This window comes from Electrophorus electricus, chromosome 7, assembly GCF_041902795.1.
Source record: "Electrophorus electricus isolate QZ-2024a chromosome 7, ASM4190279v1, whole genome shotgun sequence".
Classification (NCBI taxonomy): domain Eukaryota; kingdom Metazoa; phylum Chordata; class Actinopteri; order Gymnotiformes; family Gymnotidae; genus Electrophorus; species Electrophorus electricus.
In genome coordinates this window covers 8437279-8456370 of record NC_137503.1, presented here as the reverse complement: position 1 = coordinate 8456370, position 19092 = coordinate 8437279, and the positions used below count along the sequence as shown (strand labels likewise).

The 19092-nt window shown below is 39.5% G+C and overlaps 2 protein-coding genes and 1 long non-coding RNA gene across 3 annotated transcripts; 2 read left to right on the top strand and 1 right to left on the bottom strand.

The window, feature by feature from the left end:
- Window positions 1-1060: 1060 nt before the first annotated feature.
- On the bottom strand, window positions 1061-2608 carry LOC145658785 (uncharacterized). Its single transcript, XR_014124655.1, has 2 exons — window positions 2352-2608; window positions 1061-1796 (listed from the first exon to the last, which is right to left on the bottom strand). It is a non-coding gene; the product is annotated as an uncharacterized LOC145658785 (long non-coding RNA).
- A 143-nt stretch (window positions 2609-2751) lies between these two features.
- Window positions 2752-7379, top strand: ip6k2b (inositol hexakisphosphate kinase 2b). Its single transcript, XM_027007780.3, has 5 exons — window positions 2752-3252; window positions 4833-5046; window positions 5215-5363; window positions 5603-5778; window positions 5875-7379. Exons 1-5 carry the CDS (start codon window positions 3030-3032, stop codon window positions 6409-6411), a joined length of 1299 nt encoding a protein of 432 aa, XP_026863581.1. The 5' UTR covers window positions 2752-3029; the 3' UTR covers window positions 6412-7379.
- A 5309-nt stretch (window positions 7380-12688) lies between these two features.
- sec61a1a (SEC61 translocon subunit alpha 1a) lies at window positions 12689-18965 on the top strand. Its single transcript, XM_027007840.3, has 12 exons — window positions 12689-12827; window positions 13885-13952; window positions 14947-15012; window positions 15149-15227; window positions 15452-15583; window positions 15928-16037; window positions 16375-16528; window positions 16639-16799; window positions 16914-17111; window positions 17328-17519; window positions 17665-17741; window positions 17823-18965. The coding sequence occupies exons 1-12, from the start codon at window positions 12821-12823 to the stop codon at window positions 18007-18009; spliced, it is 1431 nt and encodes a 476-aa protein (XP_026863641.1). The 5' UTR covers window positions 12689-12820; the 3' UTR covers window positions 18010-18965.
- Window positions 18966-19092: the final 127 nt, after the last annotated feature.

The window sequence follows — 19092 nt, the reverse complement described above, 5'->3', positions numbered from 1 at the left end:
GAATTCCAATGAGATCATATTATGTCTTCCTACAATTCAGTGTGGACCAACGAGACAAATTTACATTTACATTTTCAGCTTTTATCCGATGATCTTATCCAGAGTAACTTACAAATGTGCCTTTGACATCTACTCATAAAATCTATCCTAGCTAGTGCAGTAGGTTAGATTTCAAGATACCTTTGAACTAGATTTCTGCTGAAATACAGGAGTCAATGCTGATACCTAGCAGTGCAAAATAAGCTTAAACTGTATATCAGACAATGATAAGTGCAATAACAAACAAAACCAAACAATAGTTGCTAGAGTTTCAGTTACTCATCAAATTATATCAGATGAAGTAGTCCATTTATGCAGCCAGAAAACTGAACAAAAAATAATGAGGCTGATTGTTAGTCATTTTGATCATGTCAAAATTAATACAGAAACAGCTAGGTTAGCTATGTCCAATGTTTGGAAGGGAATTAATATATATGATATACATTATATTAATATAAATATTAAAAAGACAGACACTTTTTACAAGTTGGGTGGGCTGCCCACACTGTGGACTCTCTTGTTTATGTTTGTACCACAATTCATTCAATATAAGTGATATTTTCTCCACTCTGTAGACCCTACTGTTTGGAGTTCCTGAATGTGACCACTAGCTAAGAGGGTTGTGTTCTGCTGCAGTGACCTATACCACATCTCTGTAGTACTACCCCTCCCTCTCATACACTTCACTGCCCCACAGTGTAGTAATGGCTGGCTCCAGTAAACTCAGATCAAATGTGTATTCATCCAGATTTGTTGGAACAAGGACAGATTCAGGCTGGTGGCAACTGGTAATTGCCAATGCAGGTGAGGTCCTGGAGCAAAAACCAGAGGCAGAGGGTATTTTCCTGACCCTGTTCATGCATTAGGTCTTCCTGTATTTGCCTGTATGCATACATGTGTTTTGTTTTTAAAATGTCTTATCAGGCTTCCCCATTACCATTGGGTGGCATCATAAAAATTGGGCAGTGTAACTGTTTATCTCTCTTACACACACTGTAACTGTAATATACAAGAGGCAGGGTTCACGTGTAAGGTAGCTTTATTACGGCTATCCCATAATCACAACTGCTACAGGCAGCAAGCTGTGAACCCACAGGTAGAGAGGCATAACACAGGCAAATTCATAATCACAGTTGAATATCAGTAAGCAAGAGTACCACACAACAGAGGGGACAGATTACTAGCTATAATGCCAGCAGAAACATAGAGACACAGAAGTATATACAGGAATTGCAAGATTTACAGAAAACTGAAAACAACAGAGGCAAAAATAAAGGTTTCACTGAGTCCATGGATTAGAGCCATGTGTGTGTGAAAAGTGGGTGAACCCAAGGTGGAGCCTGGGAATGAGAGGACCAAGCAGGGCAGTCATTGTGCAGTCTCTGATGTGTGACATAAACCCATTATACTTTTAAATACATCACTAATGTTTTATGACTGGACAACATTTGAGTACCACTGAGACACACCACATTTCAGTGTTTAATAACAATTTATGATAAATTGAATCAAATTCAATACTCTAGATGTTAGTTCTGTTGTACTTACTAGGAAATCAGGAGGATAGATCTATTCCTGCTGTGCTGTTTAAGCAATTTCACAAAAGTGCCATTGTGTCATACCGCTAATTGAAGTAATTGGTATGTATGACCTTATTAACCTGTGCTGGATTCCATAACATAGATGCCATGGGGTACTGGGTAGATATATACACTGATTTATTTATACGTGCTTGGACACCCTGGCATGTTGTCTTTCTGTTCAAAAAATCAAGAAAGACAAGGGAAAAAACAGATTTTGCATTTCACAGTAACATTTACATATCATTACCATCACATAGACATACAGCCTCATTATTAAATCAGTGCACCTAAAATCATTAATTTCACGTAATTAATTATATTGCACATAATTATTCCAAAGCCCACAAGAACCATTTGAAATATTCTATTCATATGTATTCGAATACTGGAGTGTGTTTACAATAATATTCTGAACCAAATGGCATTTGGTAATGAGCCATGTAATCCAAGTAAATTTAAATTGCAGGTTTATAGTCACTATATATTTTGTTTTTTTGTCTATATTAGTCCTGAACTTTTTATCGATACTCATTGATCACATATACTAATCCTAGTGGTGATGTTTTTGATTTGTGTGTGTGTGTGTGTGTGTGTGTGTGTGTGTGTGTGTGTGAGTGTGACTGTGAGAGAGAGAAAAAAGAGAGAGAGAGAGAGAGAGAGAGAGAGAGAGAGAGGGAATGTGGTAATATATTTATAGTGTGTAGTATCCCTACTGGAGTTTCTGTTTACCTTTAAGTAATGTCTTACTGGAAACGTTTTCATAAGATCTTACTTTTTCTGCCTCTTTTCCCCTTTTCTTCTTCTTATTCTCTCTCTCTCTCTCTCTCTTTCTCTCTCTCTCTCGTTCGCTCGCTCTCTTTCTGACTCTTGCTGATTAATAAGAAATTTAGGAATGGAATGAGAGCAGCTCTGTAGTTTCTGTTTCCTTCCTTTTCTTTGTCTTTCTTCTCTCCCCCCCCCCCCTTTTCACCCTTTGTTTGTTCAGTTCCCACTTCTTGCTTGCTTCCCACCCAACAACAGCTGTGGTATTCTGATTGGCCGAGCCTTGAGAAGGGGGTGGAGCAGTGCGACTTCTGATATTTTTCCTCCCTACCTAGAACAGACCTCTCAGTGAGAGCAGAGCCAACGACACGGTAACATTACAGACTCTAATGTACAGTGTAGAATTACCCTGCCACACAAAAAGAGAAAGGAAAATATGAAAAAATATCACCACCAGATGGACTTTATGAGTCTTTCAGCCAGAAGAAAAGTGAATATATAAAAGGACATTTTCGTTTCCCTTATACTGCTCTCTTCAGCCCTTTGTGCTTGAGCTTGAACAGGAACACAACAGCCCCAGGAGAAAAGCAGCACAAGAGAGGAAGCAAAACGTGACAGCTGGAAGAAGACGGATGTGTGCGGAGGATGAGTCCGGCCTTGGAAGCGTTGATGGAGGGGTGTAGATACCCAGGCAAAGAGCCGCTGAAAGGAGGAGTGATGCTTGAGCCATTCGTTCATCAGGTCGGAGGCCATTCGTGTGTGCTACGCTTCGGGGATCAGACCATCTGTAAACCACTAATCCCCCGCGAGCACCAGTTTTACAAGAGTCTTCCGCCGGAGATCCGCAGGTTCACACCACAGTACAAAGGTGATAGTGCGCACCTCAACCTCTTTACAACCAGGCATGCGTGTGTGCTGTTATTCTGCTGTGCTCTCTCTCTTGTTGTATGTTTCTCTTGCTCTCTCTCTCTCTCTCTCTCTCTCTCTTGCTCTCTCTCTCTCTCGCTCTCTCTCTCTCACTCACTCTGTCTCTCTCTCTCTCTTTGTTTTGAATCTGTACAATTTGTATAAGATGTTTTGTGAATACTTATTCTAGTGAATATAAAGATAAGGATAATAAGGAAATAAGGATCTCGGTCACACAAGCAACACATACATACAAACATATACACATACATACACACAGAGGGTGCAAGGTGTACTATTCAAGGAAGTTTGGGTTACAGAATCAAAACGTAGTTCTGATGAAAGACATTTAAAGGCCAATCACTCATGTTTTGATAGATTTATGTTAATCGGTTCTATTGGCACATCATGTTTACCACCCTTGATATATATATTTTAAGGCATCTACCACATACCCATATACTGGCATCATTTCCAGGGTGCATGTGGTGAACAGAAGGTGTTGGCACTGTCTGTCTCTGTAGCAGTGTATGGTAGGGCTAAAAAAAGATATTAGATGGAATGAACTTGACCATCAAGAAAGTATGCAGTACACAGCCTCTCTCTCTCTATCTGTTGGTCTTACTATGCCTCTCTTTTTGACACAGTCAAATTACTACTCAGATATACCTTTTGGCACTGGCACACAAGAAGGATATTGTCAAAAGGATACTGTCCAAACCAATACTTTCACATAAAAAGACACATACACCTTTTCTGACTCAGCAGCAGAGAGTACATGACTGTGCTTGGTGGTGCAACGAAGTGACATCACAGCTAGTGACATCATCAATGTGACTGCAGTGAGCCGAAGGCCCCAGGGTCCTATAGTCCGTCACAGATTTTTTTTCCCTCATACTCACACACTGCCCATAGATTTAGGTGTGTTTTGGTTGTTCGTTCTTGGTTTGTGAAATATAAATGTGTTTTCCCCTTCATGCTCATAGTGCCTTTGAAAGACATTTCTGTTCTTCCTCTACTTTTCATAAAGTATATCTCCATCTATGGCTAAGATGAGGCACATAGTGTAAATTATCCAAAGGGCCATGGTGTGTGTGTGCGTGTGCGTGCGCGTGTCCGTGCGCGCGTGTGTGTGAGGGTGCGTGTATGTGTGCATGCGTGCGTGTGTATGTGTGTGTGTGTGTGTGTGTGTCTCATCCTTAAGCCAAGAGGCTGGTGGTAATATTTCTGATCTATATTATACTATGACTCAGTTTAAATAGTTAAATGTTCAAATATTTAATTAAAATTTTTATAGTTTCTGTAAATTTCTACAGTTTCTATAAAACTCACACCTGATTCTCTCTTTCTGTAAGTTTCTCATATGTTGTCTGTATAAAGTACGTGTGGGATGATAATGTATAAATATTGTGCTGATGAAGGGAGCTTTCTGGTGATTTGTACAAGAATGTAACTGCATGTATTTGACTGAGTACATGATGACTTAATCTTAAATATTCTCACATTAAATTTCTCATTACTTCTCTCTCTTTCTCCCTGTAGGGGTGGTATCAGTCAGTTTTGAAGAGGATGAGGAAGGGAACCTATGCTTAATAGCATACCCTCTACACAGTGATTCATCTGACCTAGAGAACAAGGAACCCTTAGCCGATGGAGAACCTAAGAACAAGGTTGTGAAGTGGGGGAAGAAGAAACCATCTGGTCTTCTGGAAAATGAGCGAGCAAGACAGAGCCGCAAAGAGGAGAAGAGTAAAAGGTGAGCCGGGAACGTTCCTTCACAAATACAAATATATACTGGCTGTCCCAAAAATAGGCTCAATAACATTCTGACAAGATTAGCGCTGGTATTGATATATAGTATATCAAGCAAGATATATCTAAATAGTGACAGACATTTTGTAATGTTGTCCTTGTGCCTGAGCAGTAATCGTGAGGACAAGGCGGAGGTGTTGTACTACAGCCTGGAGAAAGGGAACGTGGCGTCCCAGATCAAACACAACCCCTGGAGTCTACAGTGCCACCAGCAGCATCTCCAAAGGATGAAGGAGAATTCCAAACACAGAAACCAGCACAGTATCCTTTAGAGCAGAGAAGACCATGGCTCCCAAATCTAGAAAGTGTGGAACATCCAGAGCTCCAGCCCAAGCACACTGTAACCACACACTAGATATATACAAATCATCTACATATTACCACATACACACTCACACACACACACAAGATGGCAATAACAGCAGCCTTTCTTCAAAGACATTCATATCTTTTTGCTTCCTCTTGGGAGTATTATTTCTTTAACCCATGACTCTTTCTAGAGTTTATTCTGTTGGAAAACCTCACGTGGCGATATCGGGTTCCATGTGTTCTGGATCTAAAGATGGGAACTCAGCAGCATGGGGATGATGCATCAGAGGAAAAGAAAGCCAATCAAATCCGTAAATGCCAACAGAGCACATCCTCCGCAATAGGAGTCCGCCTCTGTGGGATGCAGGTAACACCAAATCCTGTGGCATGTTCTACTAATTAGTAGGCTACATTCACTATGATAAAGAAATCTGAATGCTGAAACCTCTTCCTCGGCCTGTAGGTGTATCACAGTACAACCGGACAGCTGATTTTTATGAATAAGTACCATGGGCGTAAGCTGAGTCTGGCAGGATTTAAAGAAGCTCTGTGTCAGTTCTTCAGCGATGGCCGGGTTCTCCGCAGAGAGCTTTTCTCAGCCGTCCTCCAGAGGCTGAAGGAAATGCGTGCGGTTCTGGAGGCCTGCGAGAGCTATCGCTTTTTCTCCTCCTCTCTTCTCATTATTTATGACGGAGCACCTCTGCCGGCTCCTAGATCCCGCCCCTCTCGGGGAGGAGAGGAAGAGGATGAGGAAGACGATGAAGATGATGAGGAGGAAGAAGGTGCAAATGGTGGGCGTTCCCAGAGCAGAGACAGTTCCACCAGCTCGTGTTCTGGTTCCCCATTAGTGGACGTAAGGATGATCGATTTTGCTCACACAACATGTCGCGATTACGGAGAGGACACTGTAGTTCATGAAGGTGGAGACAGTGGTTACATCTTTGGCCTTCAGAATCTTATTAGCATTCTATCCCAGCTTGAGGAGCACAGTAATGATTAAACACATACATACACACTAGTGTTGTGTTACTACAGCAACAGCCATGCCAGGCTTACTGTGGAAGCCCTGACAATGCTAACAGGGTTGATGGCCATATTTGGATCACCCTGCAGAGCTTTTCCCATGCCTGAGGAGGAGTGGCCACAGGGCATGGAGTGTCAGTGGCCTTCAGGAGCTGAAGGGACTGGAACTACTCACAATCTAGTTTGTTTTGTGATATCTCACTATGGTGAAAGAGTGTGGTCCCTCTCTCCTTCAGTCGTTTCCAGTCTCTCTCTTTATTAAGAAGAAAAGATGGAGGAAGCCCCGTGTTCGGGATTGTTCCCTACTGCTGTGTTTTTAATGGTTCTCCCTCTGTGAATGAGAGAGAAAGGAGTAGTTTCAAGAACTATTTGAGGGAAAGAGACAATTTTTGGGAACAAATTGTTCTCACAGTTTTTACACACAAACATACTTTGATGGGGAATTTATTTGTAGCAGCTGTTAAAGACATTTTTCTTTTTTTTTGGACTGGGTAGCACAAATGTAACTACAAAATGATACTTAATAAACAAAAGTGAACATTAAGGTGCTTTACAAAGACCAAGAGACAAAGAGACATAGAGAAGAGACTTTTACAAACATCATGAAGGGGACGAGAGTGTCTTGTGGGACAAACGATCATATGGACAACATTTTTGCTGAGACCATGGTCAAGGATAACATTGGATGATTTGCAACTTTTTGGTTCTTCCTCTTCATTCCATAGTTTATTAGATATGATATAAGCAGAGAACTTTATTTATTGAGTAGAATATTTCTATTCAACACAAGGTGATCCTAATGGATTAAATGACATCCATCACAGTGTACTGTTATGACAAGTTATTTATAAGAACCAATTTTAATGTCACAGTTTTCACTGTTTTCTTTCTCTGTTCAACAGTATGAAACTAAATAAAGAATTCTGTTTTGGCTGTGATAAAAAACACTGCAGAAAGTGTATTGTCTTGCATGTGTGTGTGTACGTGTGTGTGTGTGTGGGTGGGTGTATGCGTGTGCACGTGCGCCCTTGTGTGCGCGCGCGTGTGTGTGTGTGTGCGCTTGCAGGTGTGTACATCTGTGCACGTGCACTTTTTTGTTGGTGTATCTGTTCCAAAACTACATAAGCCAGGCTCCCAGGGCTACGAATGAGCAGCTGGGTATCCATGATAAAAACCTCTGCTGAATTATTTGAAGTTATGTTTGAATATTTTGCATGAAGAGTAATTAACATTTATAAATTAGGGGTCTGGGCCTGTTTGCTTTAGGCATATTCACAATGTTTTCCCCTCTGCAAAATTCTTCATTAACATCCATAAGAACTACCTTTGTGGTCTGCATCTGCATCTGTTGCAGTTGAATTTCATACCACTTGCTGCATTTACACACATTAATTGATATTCTGAACATACCCAGTTTGTTGGTATATACATTTATGATAGAACAATTCACAAGATGCTTAGAGGTTTATAATTTCACAACTGAACCATGCACAGAGAGGAGTGCATGTTTTGGAAATGGATGAGCATGTATTTGCCATTTGTGCTGAATCTGTGTCATATAGAGCTGATTTAGCAGAACTTCAGCAGGCCATTGACCCAGAGCCATCAACCATCACTTTGTATTCATGTTCTTTGTTGTATGAATGTGAGAGTGTGCATATGAATGTGGGAAGTGAAAATGTTACATTTGTTTTGCAAAAGCAGTTGTCACTGTTTTTTTAAATTAGTGGTTTGGCTTTTGGTGATTAAAGTGCTGACAGTAACTCTAATCTGTGGCTTGTGTGCCTAGTAGTGTGTTTATTCTAATATTGCCACAAAAGAACAGACTGTGACCATCTCAGATGCCCTAGTGCTCATGTTTCCTGGATAACCATGGATTACATTGTTAAATCCCAAATCAGAATGCAGTTCCTGTGTCAAAACACATCCACTGTCACATTCATAGTTCACAATAATAAATGACTTTATATATAGGATATATAGCCAAGGACCAGTTTAAAATAAAACAATGTGACTGAGTGAGTGCTGTTGAAAATATGGCCTTTATTATATGATTATACATTTTATTATATGGATTATGGAAAATATGGACTTTATTATATGATTATACATTTTATTATATGGATTATGGAAAATATGGACTTTATTATATGGTTTATAAATGTGATGTAGAATCAGTGTTAGCAACATGTTACATGTGCTATTCAAACCGTCTTTGCTTTTTTGTACATACCTTAACTCTCAGTTGGAGTGAGAGTGTATGAGAGACACAAGGGCTGCAGTCAATATGACTGTTACATAAGGAAGACGTTTTCTGTTCATGCAGTTCAGGAAAACAGAAATATTCTTAATCTATTGACATTTCATTTCATTTCTATCCACAGGAAGGGTATGGGACTATGGGACTCCACTTATTGATGGATTCATCAAAGCATAGTTCCATAGTTTTCCTTAGCGTAATGATTCAACTCATCAGCTAATTATCAAACAGTTCCTGAGATAAATGATACATATTATTAGAATTTGTGTGCAAGTGTGTCTGTACACACGTGTGCATGTGTGTGCCGTGCGTGTCTGTGTGCATGTTTGCATGTAAATCAGCACTTTTACAGCTACCCTAAAATCCTCTTTCCTCTCTGGTTACCATGGAAATTGGCTGTGTAATACTGATAGATTTCTATGGCAACAGTCTCAGTATTTTTAGCTGACTGCAAGATGGTATGAATGGCAAAATCTGGTCAGCTCAAAACCCCAAAATGTTTCTGACTTTTCTGGGCCACATCCTGAAACAAGACTGGTGGACTAAGTTGCTTGCTTTCTGCTTGCTCAAATTATGGCAGTTTTATGCCATATGGATGCTTTGGCCAAGTATGATATAGCAAACACAGCATCCCTACAAAAACTAGGTATTAAGTGCCTAGCTCAAGGACACAACAGCACAGTGGCTACCACCACGGGCAGCACAGAATATAACAAAATGGCATTTACTGTTAATTTCCAAATGGTGTTTCTGACTCACAATAAAGCACTGCAATCACATTCCAGAAATTACTGCAATGACAACCAGTCTCTCTCTCTCTTTCTCTTTTTCATTCTCACTCTCTCTCTATCTCACACTCTCTATCTCATTCTGAGTCACACATATACACACAAGGAGACAACTCACCATGAGGAAATGTATTTTCTTCAATCAGCAGTAGTTCTGAACATGTCATAGTCCTCTATAACACACTTATATATGACACTGTAAAACCTGCAATAAAACATTAAAAAGAACAATGCGGCGCACAAGAAATATGACCCGCAGTCTGATATGTCCTCTCCTGCATCACTGACCTCTAACCTTGCCTATAATAATCTGCTGCAGTCATTGTGATTACACAACTATTATTACCTTTGTTCTGTCTTACAATCTGTCCCAGTCTGATTTCAAACTGGGACAGATTGTAAGACAGAACAAAGGTAATAAAAGTTGTGTAATCACAATGACTGCAGCAGATTATTATAGGCAAGGTTACAAAGGAGGAATCAAAGGAGGAATCTGCAAGACCGGGTTAGATTACAAACATGAGTTGAGAACGACAACTGGTTTTCCAAAGTTAATAACATATTAAATGTTATTAATTCAATCATTCATCAACACAGCTCAACTTTCCTATTGCAGTACCACTAATAATCATATACATTTGCCTGGGAACAATCAGGCCTTAAAACACTGATAATAATAACAGTGATCATTGTTAATGAAAATACTGGCAATGAAAAACGACACAGCCCTACATCCAAAATACATGAACAATTACATTTTTATTACAAGCACTTACAGCCTAAATGTTAAAATGTAGTGGATTACAGTTGTGATGACCTGCTGAATACTTAATAACTTGGTTATCCAGGCATCTACTTTAACCAACACATGACTGTTGCTTCGTTATATCTCACCCAGATTATCAGGAAACCCCATAAAACCTGATTATGACAGGCTGAATATACACACATGAATATGATGGGACTGGACGTGTGAGTGCATAAACAAGCAGTGGAGGCAGAAATAGATTTTAACCTGGAATAATGTTGAGTAACCCAGAGCTGTTTACTCAAAGCAGTACTCCCAATGGATCAGAGCTCTTGGGGATAGTGGTTGTGGTTACAGTGTGATGTGGGTGGTGTCTGTTGTACCCACATTAAAGACTCAAGGCCTAGTGAGTCAGTTCAAATGATGTTATACTGACATCACTCTTTCCAAACTTTTTCATGACATCATAAGTTTCAAGTTTAGGCAATACATCATAAAACTTTTTTTTTTTTCCTGATTCCTGCTTCAAAAAGGAGTTTCATTGGACAGAGTTAAATGGACTTTGAGATTTGTGTTTTGACTGTATGTGGGCATGTTCCACTTATTAAAGTTTTCCCTATTCTGCTGACACTTAACAGATGTCAGAAATTGTATGGCGAAAGAAAGGATAGGCTTTCTCTTCCTTCTGTTCTTTCTTTTAATTATTTTAGAACATTAAAATATAGTGAATGGGAAGAAACATTTTTGTTGGACTCAAATTCTTAGCCATGTTATTCACATAATTTCGTGACTCAATAGTTATAATCACTAAAATGTAATTTAATAAATGTGAGAAAACATGGAATATATCCTAAAAGATGGCATTTAGTACACCACCAGTGTACTAGTAACTTCTTATCTATCTTTTGTGTATGGAAACAGCGCAGTCCAATGGATATGCCCAACAATTATCCATTTACTTGGCAGCACCAAGTTAATAAAAGGCCACTGTGACTTTGTTTAGATAAAGTGCAACTGGCATGGCCTCCAGTGACCCACAAGAAGACCAAAATGTGATGTGGGTAAGAGATAGAGGGAGGAGTGTCAAAGAAGAACAAGGAGATGGAGAGAAAAGGAGCTACAGAATAATGAGAATGAGAATGCAAATTGGTGTTCATCTAATGAGAACGAAGTAAGAAAGCTGAAAGACATCAGACAGCTGGATTGTCAGTCTGTACAAGAGAGTCACAATGAGAGACTAAAAAGGTAAAAGAGACGGAGAGTGGACACAAAGCAGAGAGATTTACCTTTGAGGTCTAATTTATGTACATATTCTGAACAAACACTGACATTGTTCAGCAGACTGCTGAACACGCGTATATGTGAGTGTGCATGAATGAGATCACATGCAAACAATGTTAGTAAATGTTCCCTTACCTCCATAATATGCAGCATACTTTGTTCATTAAGACTAATCTCATATACTCATCACCATCAACATCATGCAATCCATATCCACACAAAAACACTCCTTTATATGGGATGTAAGTTTAAATTAAAAAAAAAAAGTTACTGAGATTGAGGTAACAACTTAACTTTTACATGTAGGATCTCTGTGCATTGTTGCTGTTTAACCAAATTTAAGAAATTTAAGAATTTAAGAAAATTCAGCAGTGTTGTTTTAATATCCTCAGATAACCCAAGAGCATTAATATTTTAATAACAAGACAACTGGTTTGGAATGCATGGCGCACTCTGCTGGTAAACAAAAAAAACTCATTTATGCCCTGTACTTCTCAATAGCTTTTGATGACACCCACTGGTAAAAAGATAATACGCTCCATCCTATTTTTGACAGATATGATATTTATTCTACAACGAGCAGGCACCTATGTCTAGCAGATGAGGGTTTTACATGTTATACAATCTATTTAGTTTAATACCAAACTTCGGTCCTAAATATAAATAACCACAATCACCCTTTATGGGAAATAAATAAATAAAATTAACGAATAAATTAAATGAAATAATGGCTCTGATATTATCACGCGACTTAATTGTATTTTAGATTTTCCATATTTACCCTGGAAATACTATGCAACTGTCGAGCAGACCCGGATATGCTATTTTTTTTAAATGTATTGTTTAGTATGGTTGCTGAACTTTCTTCATGAACATCACTTTTAAGATGCTACTGTTATGTTTTCAGCAAGTTAGCCTTCGCTAGTTCCTTGTAGCTACTCCTTAGACACAGTATATATTGTAGTTGAAAAAAACAGAATTCGTTTGGATATCATTATTATAGATTTTACTATCGTAGTAAATGTTTGGCTACGTTAATTTAAATAATTTTGTTGAATAGAGACAGAAATCTCTGTGGGACCGAGAGGAGCATCCTTACGCTACTCTGTGGGACCGAGAGGAGCATCCTTACGCTGTGAAACAGAAGACCAACCATCCTGGCCGTTATTGTGACGTGTTGTAGAATTTGTGTAGTGTTGACGTGTCTCTAAAGCGCTTCCTTTCTCAACGCTTCGCCGGTAGCACAAGACTGTTCCTGGCTCCACACTGGGAGCTCAGATACTGAACAAGATTCACGGAAAAGAATACAATGGCCAGTGAGTACCAATAACATGACCAGAGTTCCTGCATCTTTAATTTTCCTTTACTTATGCACTTGACATGAGCTAGTTCGCTAATTTCTTAATGCGATAGCCGACATTCTAGACAGCATGCCAGCTATGTTAGCCAGCGTTATAAGTAACAATTGCTATCTTAAAGCACTCGGTTTCATTGATTATATGTTAGCTAGCTATCTGTACTCACATCCACATTTAAGGGTTTCAATTTTAGTGAATATTCTATTTCCCATTTAACATAGCTAGAGTATTTTCTAAATTAGCTAGTTAGCTGGCTAACTTAGCTAACCTAGCTAAGTTGCTTCGCTTTTATAAATTATTTGCTAGATCGGTACAATGAATGTAAAACAACGCCTAATGACCACTAGCTATATAGCTACGTTTATTATTCGATAACAAAATGATTCAATAAAAACGGTAACTTTATAAAAGCAGGGAACACAAAAACCCAACTTGGTGATTGCTAGCGAAGTTAGCTAACGCCGTCCTAGCTAGAGGTTGGTTTCTGATGGTGTTCTTGAAGGGATGTTAAATAGTGAGCTAATCGTGATTTTGTCAGATTCGATTGTTTGCTTGCTAGCTAAGTCAGTCATACAAAATTGCTTAGCTTTGATCTTAAATCAGTTTCTGTGTGTAAACGTGACTGAATGTGGTTCATAAACTGATTCATAAAAAAACTAACGTTAGCTAGGTTATTCTTTTCTGATGACGACGCTTTAGCTAGCTAGCTAGCTACAGACAGTGATCCATTTTATTTGTTCGTTAGCTAGTTAGGTTAGCTACATTTCAGTTGCATTCCTTGACTAACGCAACATAAACACCCGTTTACAAATGCTTTTGAAAAAATATAACGTTGCAGTTTTATGATTTCACAACGGGAGGACGGGAGATGAAAGTAGATTTTTGTTAACTGTAGGAAACTTAATCGATAAAAACCTTGTATTCATTTTTGCTTTAATCAACTCCCTAGCTAATTCTTTGCATATATTAACAATTTTTCTGTTTTCTAACAAATCTTTTTTTACACTCTTTTCAGTTAAGTTTTTGGAGGTAATAAAACCGTTCTGTGCGGTTTTACCCGAAATTCAGAAACCAGAAAGAAAGGTGGGTAGCTGATATATTACTACACTTAAAAAGAGGGGGTTCAGTCTTCAGCTGGCAGTAGAAACACCAGTCATTGACGGTGCCGATCACGATTGGCAACAACAGATTATCCCAACTGGAAACTGCCAATACGTACATTGACCGTGGCTGCTATCTGCCATTCTAATTGATGTAGCATACCCTGGACACAGTAGTGTAGTATGTTTCAAGTTGAATGTAGAAACAGTACTTTTTCTTATTGCATACTGTTTGCATGTAAAATTGTCACATCACATTTGTCAGTGTTCAGTACTTGCCTAATGTATAACTTATCCTAAGCACAGAGGTTTATACCTCAAAAGCTTAAGTTTAACTTTACATCTTCCACTTATTACTTTTTTTTTTTTTTTTTTACAGAAAATAGCTTTTAAAATTGATGTGTGACATTACAAGATGTATAAATGCTTTTATATTTGCTCCAATTAACAGTGCAAACTGGTAAATACTTGCATTGACATCTTTAAAAAGTCAAATTTGACTAGAGAACACCACACTATTTGTTGTGTTAAACACAAAATGTGCAATGTAAAACATGTAGCATGTCACCATGTGTGAAATATTTAATGAACATGTAAGGGAAAAAAAACAGCTATCCTAAGTTTTACAGTGTCAGGATTCTAAAGGCAAGGATGCACTATATACACAATCTAAAATGCTATTGCAAGTTTTTATGCACCCACCAGCCTCTTATGTCACAAAAAATGCTTGCTACTGGCAGCCATGTTTTGACCGGTGAGTTCAATGGTCTTCCGTTGCTAATGACTGGTGGCCACCGTTCATTACTGGTAGCTATATTGCTGCCGCTAAAGTCTGACAGCTAACACTGGCTGCTACATCCTGCTACCAGTTGGAGATCGAAGTCTTGCTGCACCTGAATCTGTTCATTCACCTCTTGTCAGTTTGATATTGAGTGATGTCTTTTTAACCTATGGTCATCATTCTCTTATTATTTCAGATCCAGTTTAGAGAAAAGGTTCTATGGACTGCCATCACCTTGTTCATCTTTCTTGTGTGCTGTCAGGTATTGCTTTGCTAAGTGTTTTATTGGTAAAATCCAGCATACCTTGTGCATTGTTGCTGAAACCCTGTTTTGTCAGTGTCCCACACTAATGTACTTCATATCAGTTCCTGAGAAGTGGTCTCTCCCTTTATTTCAGATCCCTCTGTTTGGCATAATGTCTTCAGATTCAGCCGATCCATTCTACTGGATGAGGGTCATTATGGCCTCCAACAGGGGTCAGTACCCATGTTGCCATTAAAATGTTGCTGTTATTAGTCAACAGAGGCAAAAGCACCAAAAACCACAACTATTATTTATAGCATCGTTACTTATAGTCGCTGATGTTCTAACCCCAGACCCCAGCCTGACCTCCTTAGTCCATAATGTTTATGGACCTCACCCAGTGACACAGTGGAGTATTGACATTTGATATTGTAGTTAAATGGCTTGTGTGTTACAGGTACTCTGATGGAGTTGGGTATCTCTCCCATTGTGACCTCTGGTCTCATCATGCAGCTGCTGGCTGGAGCTAAAATCATTGAAGTTGGAGACACCCCTAAAGACAGAGCACTGTTCAATGGGGCTCAGAAATGTAAGTGTGTTAGGGTTGTATAATGATAAAATTACTATATTGTGATTTATATTGATAAATGTTGCATATCTTACAATATGAGAGAAACATTGCAATCTCATGTTGTGACAATGTTCTGTGGTTGTTTTGATTAATGGTCACAAGATTTAAAGTTTCATTTAAATTATTTTGACAATTTTCTTTTTTTGAAGCAAATTAAATTTGTTGAACAATGCAAATTGTGATTGAATACACTCAGAACACTTGTCCGTAATCTCTGAGATATTGTTGTTTTCTTCCATATAGACCTTCCGTGGAAATGGTATAGAGCTATAGACAAAAAATGTTGATTTGTCTATTTATAGTGTTTGGAATGATCATCACCATTGGCCAGGCTATCGTGTATGTGATGACGGGCATGTATGGAGACCCCTCAGAGATGGGTGCTGGCATCTGTCTGCTCATCATCATTCAGGTAAGATGCACAGCTTTCCATATGCCTGCTCCTCTGTGCACAGCCCTGCCAGCCTGTTTTAATTCCCAGTGACTGGCATTTTGCTGCACAGAGGCTGGATCCTCAGTGTTGCTGAGTTAAGATCTTCTTCAATTTGAGTATTGTTGAGTATCTCACATTAAACACTGCCTTTGTGTAAAGATTTAGCTGGTAATAAGCACATTTTGACAGTTGTTTCTTGAGGTAGACTAAAATTAACTTAGGATCTTGTGGTAGTTTAAGGAAGGTTGAGATTGCAGTTCTGAGACTTACTTGAATAAAATTGCTGTGGGTCTGACTAGGTGTCATCTCTCTGCAGTTGTTTGTGGCTGGTCTGATCGTGCTGCTGCTGGATGAGCTGCTCCAGAAGGGCTATGGTCTGGGCTCTGGCATCTCCCTCTTCATCGCCACCAACATCTGTGAGACCATCGTATGGAAAGCCTTCAGCCCGACCACAGTCAACACAGGCAGAGGTACATGCTCAGAATACCATACTATCTTGGAGTCTCACCTTCTTTTTAGGGTAAACTGAAAGAGTTGATGTATGTGATTAGACTGTAAGTATGTGTCTCTTTGCTCTTAGGTACTGAGTTTGAGGGAGCCATCATTGCCCTGTTCCACTTGCTTGCCACACGTACTGATAAAGTGCGTGCTCTCAGAGAGGCCTTCTACAGGCAGAACCTGCCCAACCTCATGAACCTCATCGCTACTGTCTTTGTCTTTGCTGTGGTCATATACTTCCAGGTATATGGGAACTGGGATATACTGGGACCAGTGCAATATGATGCTACATCCATTGTAAATAGTGTAAATGACTCAATGGCTGTTTAATTTTATTTTATTTTCTTTCAATCTCAGGGCTTCAGAGTTGATTTGCCCATCAAGTCTGCACGTTACCGTGGCCAGTACAACACTTATCCCATCAAGCTGTTCTACACCTCCAACATTCCCATCATCCTCCAGTCTGCACTTGTGTCCAACCTCTACGTCATCTCTCAGATGCTGTCCACTCGCTTCAGTGGCAACTTCCTGGTCAACCTGCTGGGAACTTGGTCTGTAAGTAACATAACACAAACTCGGCTCATACAGATGAATTAAAAAAATGTAACAATCTTAAAGTGCAAGTCTTCTGATCAGCAATCATGATTGCTAATATACATTAAACACTTTCTTTTTAAGGTTTCTTAAATATTATGATTGGTTTTCTGGACAGTCTTACTGGAATAAAACAGCATTTTACTGGGGTAAAACTGGTTCTGTTTATGTTTACAGGACACATCCTCTGGTGGTCCTGCCCGTGCCTACCCTGTAGGAGGCCTTTGTTATTATCTTTCACCTCCAGAATCCTTTGGCTCAGTGTTGGAGGATCCAGTCCATGCTCTCATCTACATCGTGTTCATGTTGGGATCCTGTGCCTTCTTCTCAAAGACATGGATTGAAGTTTCTGGATCATCTGCCAAAGATGTAGGTTTAACCTGCAGGTGCAAAGTGCAGTGACGGTGATTTGTCATCCCACTGGGCTGTAACAAGCAGGCATCACCAATGGTCCATGTAGAGCAACACATAATGTTAAAATGTAGAATGTGAAACAAGTATGCTTGTATGACAGGTGGCCAAACAACTTAAGGAGCAACAGATGGTGATGAGAGGACACAGAGAAACATCCATGGTGCATGAGCTCAACAGGTTTGTCCTTTCACACTCGCACAACAAAGTCCTTCAAAAATTCCTTAGAAGCTCACTTTGCCTTCTCTGCTGTGTGTGCAGGTATATCCCCACAGCAGCTGCATTTGGAGGGCTGTGCATTGGTGGTCTGTCAGTCATGGCTGATTTCCTAGGAGCCATCGGCTCAGGAACAGGAATATTACTGGCCGTCACCATTATCTACCAGTACTTTGAGATCTTTGTTAAAGAGCAGAGTGAAGTGGGAAGCATGGGAGCGCTACTCTTCTAAATATTCTACACATGGACACATGCGTACACTGACACACACCTTGTCAAACTTATTTTTATGAGTGTTATCGTCATTATTTTATATAATTCCTTTTTTTTGGTGCAAGTTCAAGTGGTCGATTTTCAACAGTGCTGTCTTGAGAGAACTCCCTGTTATTGATCAGGCTGGCTTTGAAATGTTCTTTGGTCTGAGATGGTGCAACACCATCTCAGAAATGTGAGAAATACTGGTAAAGACTCGATGGTTAGTTACCTAAGCTAGACTCTGTGAGCTCTGTTGATGACTGTTGGGTGACCCCATACATTTCATCCACTCCAGATATTGGTTTTGCTGGAGCAGCAGTTCTCCAACATGACTCCCTCACATGCAAGCACAGTTGTTCATGTTTAAACCTCAGTCTTCAGCATGCTCCTGAAAGGCTTTTTGTCCCTGGTGGCTGTAAGCGTGAGCCTCTCTGACAATGTTACCATGGTAATGTTGCTGTTTGCTGGTTTCTTGAGGACATTTGGTTGTGGTGTAATTAGGCTTGTCGGAACCATGCAAATGCACTTTGTGTATTGTAGGAGATTGTGTGATAGAAGCCCAAGTGGAAGAGAAAAGGTAAAACGTCACTATTATAATAAGGACTTTCAGCCCCCCTCCCCCCCTTCCTTTTTTAATGAGTGTGGTTATCCAAGCATTTTGTCTATATAAGGCAGAAAGGATACTGGATAACAGTTCTTTGGTGGGTGCTTGACTGAAAACCTGGATTTTGTGGTTAAAAAGAACTTTCTCCACAACAAAAAACCTTTCCAATGTCTCATCGACTTAGTGTGTGTGTGTATATATGACATTTAATGAATGTGCCACCATGTAAAATAACTCATTGTTTTTGAATATGTACAAAAAATGCTGTTCTAAACATCTACCTTCTGGAAAGAGTGCTCATTCTCAATAAAGGCTCTTTTTGTGAAAAAGGTTTGTCGATTGTGCGTTTCTATTAGAATAATTGGTCGAAGGGAACTTCGGTTGTTCAAGAGTAAGACTAATAGGTTTTCCCCCTGTTGTCAAATGCAGAGGATTTGGCTAGTTTCCCAACGGCAG